Below are 5,322 nucleotides of genomic sequence, written 5' to 3' on the forward strand. Positions count from 1 at the left end.
TCAAGTTTTGAAAGAATGACTAGCTGCGTTACAAGTGTGATCAGTTTGGATTTTTGTACTAGGAGTTTTGAAAATGTACACCTTACATGTGAAAATAGTACCAAAGCGAATAAAAAAAAACTGTAAATGTTCTCACTGTACCATATGACTGAATCTATAACTGATCTTGTAGATGTTACATTGGTATATGTGGTTTATGGGGACTCTCCATAGGCGTAATGGTTTTTATACTGTACAAACTGTATATTCTATCCCCTACACTAACCCTACCCCTAAAAGTACCTATCACAGAAAACTTTCAGCATTTTTACATTTTATAAAAATATAATTTCATTTGATTTATAAGCTGTTTTCCTCATGGGGACAAAAAAAAAAGTTCAAACCAGGTCTAAAATTACTGGTATTACCATCCTTGTTGGGATATTTGGTTCACAATGCAGTGTTGCAGGACCACACACTCACTTGTGGAAAATTGTGGTCATCATCTAAGATAAATTGCTTATAAATAATTACATTTTATTATCCATATCCAAAATTGCAAAAAAAATGTCTATAGAAACTATGCTTACAGAATCAATATCTATAGAAATCTATAGGTGAACCAAATGATTCATTGATTAACCATTAAGTTCAGTTGGATTTAATAATAGACAAATGTATTAAACTGAACGAGAAAAGATGCAAATCAAAAGTTTGATAGTAATAGCATTATGAAAGGCAGTTACTGTGAATGAAACATTTGTATAGATGAAACACTTATTTTGTGTTGTGAAAAGAATACTTTCTGATTTTGTGTATTGTACTAACACACAATTGAAAATATGCTGAAATGTTTGAAAAAAATGCACTTTTGATGATCTGTTGTGATATTAGTACTAAGAGTTTTGAAAATTTACCAGTTGCTTGTGAAAATTGCACCAAAGCAATTAAAAAAAACTGTAAATCATCTCTGCTCAGAGTACATATGGTCCCTCTCTAAATAGTGTAACATTGAAGCAGAGTTAAAGTTAATGAGATATTATTAATAATGCTGTGACTGAAGTCAGTTGTAGTTCTTGTGTTTCTCTTTTCTTCAGTGATTCTGCTTGTTAACAACAGGTGTTCATCACTAATGCACAATCATCACTTAATTAATTGCTTAATGGTCTCATTAACTTTAACTCTGCTTTAGTGTTATTTTAACACTATATAGAGAGGGACAAAATGACCAAATTCTTATGAGCATTTAATAATTTTTGACTTTTCAGTGTGAGTTAAATCTCATTTTTGGCTCATTTTATCTGTAAAAGAAAACATGCCTGAATAAACCTGAATATAAGATTTTTTTTTTATTTCCAGCCTTCATGAACATTATATATCACAACCCCTGGCTCAAAGGGACACACACAACCATAGCTGAGCTCAAATGGAAAAATCTTTATTAACCAAAAATTTATGCCAAAAATAAAATGAAAACAATGTTTATGCATCAGTTTCGTCAGTGTGTAAGGCAAGGTGTCTGAATGAATCTGTAATGTGCTGTTTGAAAAATGCAAAAGCAAAACTTAAAGCAAAAACAACATGGAGAATCAAAGCAAGACCAAAGACAGAGCAAAATGTGAAAAACCAAAAGCATAAGTGAACTCAAACAAAACCTCCAAAACCCAAGTTCCCATACAAACACATCTAACAATCTCTTTTAAAGGAGCGTCACAGAAGCAGGTGCAGCCAATGAACTGCCCGTCAAGTTATATCATAGGAGGGGAATCTAATCACCACGCTCCCAAAACAAAAGTGCCATCACATCACTTATAAATGATTAAATACAAAATTAATAGTATTATTCGGATTAATGTGGTTTAGAATTGGTAAGATGTGCCTGGAAAAAATATGATCAGAAAATCAACTTGTCTAATAATTCTGCACTCATTAGTAGGCTACTAGTTCATGGCTTTTATCACAGAATAATAACTTATTTTACCTTTTTATATCTTTTGCCATAATGATGAAATAATTAATTAATAATAAACAGCTAATCATCATTGAAATTCATGGAAAGACACATACAGATGCTAGAATGTTTACACAAAAGAAAGTTCAGTGAACACATTACAGTTCAGTCAGGACCACTTTGGCAATGAAACATATTTATTGTTATTAATATACAACATTTGGTTTGGTGGTATGTTTCCATATGAGGGTTCAGCTGTACAATGATAAAGATTAGCTGGGCCTGTAATAACCCCCCAGAACCATCAGCATAACATTGAACAATTACATGTACAAATAATGCAGTGAAAGATATGAATGGAGATGGTGAATGAAGGAAGGAAAGGAAGGAAGGAAAACAACAAACAGCAAAAGTGCAGAACATACAGTTAGAGGAAATAGGAAAGCCTACTGATGTGGGCTAAGCTGGAAGTGTGTAACAGTGCCACATATATATACGCATAAGAGGAGAATCATTGTGATTGGAGAGATGAACATCTGATGGTCAGCTGACACTGAGCTATGCCTACGTGGCCTGTCTGAACTAATGCTTGCACTAGATTTATACATAGGGAATTACAGTATAGAGAAAAGCAATACACATACCTGCATAACTAAATAAAAACATTTATACTTAAATGAAAACAAAAGTCTCAACAGTTGTAGGATTATAAAGTGTAAAATAAAAATGTTATGTTTCCATATTGTTAAAGTTTAATACTTGTATTTATAGCTCATCAACAATACTAATCCTGCGTTAAAACTGTGTAAAGTTTTTTTAAAAGATTTTTTAAGGTTTCTGTTTTTGTGGTTCTGTAGTAAAATGTACATGCAAATATTCAAAGTTAATTAATGCATGTGTGACTACATGACTACACAAGACACTTCTGAACCCAGAACAGATACACTGGTTTTTGGACCAATTGAGAATCCAGTTCCCAGGAATTTGGCCTCCAACCCATCCACTCCAGCAGATACACCCGTATCAAATCCAAGTCCCAGTTTCACACCAACTGGACCGGCTTTAGCCGATGCACTGGCAATTTCAGCTCGAGCCATTGCTCCGGATCCAACCCAACTCATTTCAGCTCCAGCTGAGGCGTTGGGACCTTTGGCTTCAGCCTCGAGTACACTGAGTTCAGCACGAGCTCGTCCAACTCCTGCTGCTGCATAAGCTCCAGCCTTGGGAATCCTCTTTCCTGGTTTGTCTTCTAAACCTGACGCATATGTTCCAGCTCCAGCATAGGTTCCTTCTGCTTTGGTGTTTCCTGGTCTGTCAAATGTGTCAATCATGTCTATGATGTTGCCTACATTAGCATCAACTGATGCAAGTTGTACTTTTGGTTTTTTTGCAATATCCTGTTTGCATTTCCATGTTTCCTTTTTTAATAATTTCTTATTTATGTCACTTGAAATAGTAAAATTCTTTTTGGTATAAAGTCTACCACATTCTTCATCTGCAAATAAAACAAATGAGCTTTAGTGCAGTGCAAACAGATACAGACATTTAGAAAAACAACAAGCTTTCTACTTGAATTGATGCCATTTTACACTGAACATTAGAGCATTGTCAATATGACACATTGTCAATATGGCTCTAATTGTTCAAAATAACTCTTAAAAGAAAGTAAAGTGATCTTCTGCATCTTCATAATTTGTTAGTAATAATATAATTTACATAATATATTTTAATTTTAACTAAATATCTTTTTTGTAATGAAGACACTTCAGGTTTTTTAATGACATAAATGACCTATGAATATTCAGACATAATATTTACACATATACCACAGTTTGAAAATAACATTTTATAAGTAAATATATATACAGAAAGTACAAAAATTAGCAACACTAAAATCTAGTTGTTGTTTTTTTTTTTTAATTTTAGTAAATAAAGACTATTAAAATGCACTTACCAGGTTCTTCTTCAGGTCCATGGTAGCGTAAATGTCGGTTTTCAGACATTTTTGAGAGTCAGAAGTTCTCAACAGGGCTTTGGTGGAGCTGTGTCTCAATCAGGACCGCTGCTCCGTCCTTATATACACAGAGTACGACACCAACTGAAAGTGAAAGTGCAGTTGGGTTTTGCCCTTGATCTCTTTGAATTCACTACCAGTTACAGTAAGTTTACATAAATGATATGCAATATTTGTGTCTTGAAGTCTTGAGCTTCCCTTAAAACCCTGTTCATGCAAAGCTAACATTCATGATTTTATTGAGCACACACTTTTTACACTCTTAAAAATAAAGGTTCTTTATTTTCCTCTATGGTTCAATGAAGAACCTTTAACATGCACAGAACCTTTCCATTCCATTCTTTATAGCAGAATTTCTTTTAGATATTTAAAAAGTTCTTCTCTCTACGGGTGTTTAAATGACAATCCTGGAAAAGTTTTTCCTTTGTGTTTTTTTGTGCACAGACAACAATTTTATCGACTCAATTGATTCAGTACTACTCAGCAGTCATTGAAGCTGTTCTATACACTTCTATAACTGTCTTATGGTTGGTAGAGATGGTTTGGTTCAGCTACCAAATCAGACATCAGGGAACTACAGCGGACAGTCCAGACTGCTGAGAGGATTATTGGTGCCTCCCCTGCCCATCCTACAGGTCCTGTACTCTTCCAGATTGAGGAGGAGGGCAGGTAAAAATCATCACAGACTCCACTCACCATGGCCACCACCTGTTTAAACTGTTGCCGTCAGGACGATTCAGATCACTGGGCACTAGAACTATACTCCAACTGTTCAGTGCAATACCTTTTTAAACTCTGTTGATATTTATTCATATTATTCATAATACTGTAAATATGTTCATAATCTGTAAATGTTTATTATGACTAAACCTAACTGCATCTTTTTACTTGTATATTTTATTCTTAATTTTTTATTACTATGTTTCTTGTTGTTGTATTTGTATATGTGCACTGGAAGCTTCAGTACCAAGAAACATTCCTTGTGTTTGCAAGAACACTTGGCAATAAAGCTCTTTATGATTCTGATTCCGATAAGAGTTTGCACTCCATTAAGAGTAAAAAGGCACCAGATGGGGTGTGTGGTTTGTTTATGCACTCCATTAGGGGTGAAGAGATACGGGAAGCCATCAGAGGCAGACAGTATAATATTACTCTCTCTCCATTAGGGCTGAAGAGACACTAGGAAAGCCAGGAGTTGCTCTCATACTCTTCCATTCAGATATGGGTACCCCGAACTGATTCAGGCTGTCAGGCAGTTTTAGATATTAATTAAAGATAGAGAACAAAATAGAGAAACAGAATTAGTGGTTGGTTTTCAATTAATGCTGTATCTCAGGTTAAAATAGAGACTAGGCCTTTAAAATCCATTTTTTAAGTC

The 5,322-nt window shown here is 34.4% G+C and overlaps 1 protein-coding gene across 1 annotated transcript; it reads right to left on the reverse strand.

The window, feature by feature from the left end:
• Positions 1 to 1,396: 1,396 nt before the first annotated feature.
• On the reverse strand, positions 1,397 to 4,042 carry LOC125257202. The gene is made up of 2 exons (XM_048173669.1): positions 3,885 to 4,042; positions 1,397 to 3,425 (listed from the first exon to the last, which is right to left on the reverse strand). The coding sequence occupies exons 1-2, from the start codon at positions 3,931 to 3,933 to the stop codon at positions 2,833 to 2,835; spliced, it is 642 nt and encodes a 213-aa protein (XP_048029626.1). The 5' UTR covers positions 3,934 to 4,042; the 3' UTR covers positions 1,397 to 2,832.
• Between the last annotated feature and the right edge of the window lie 1,280 nt (positions 4,043 to 5,322).

Source organism: Megalobrama amblycephala, linkage group LG21, assembly GCF_018812025.1.
Source record: "Megalobrama amblycephala isolate DHTTF-2021 linkage group LG21, ASM1881202v1, whole genome shotgun sequence".
NCBI lineage: Eukaryota > Metazoa > Chordata > Actinopteri > Cypriniformes > Xenocyprididae > Megalobrama > Megalobrama amblycephala.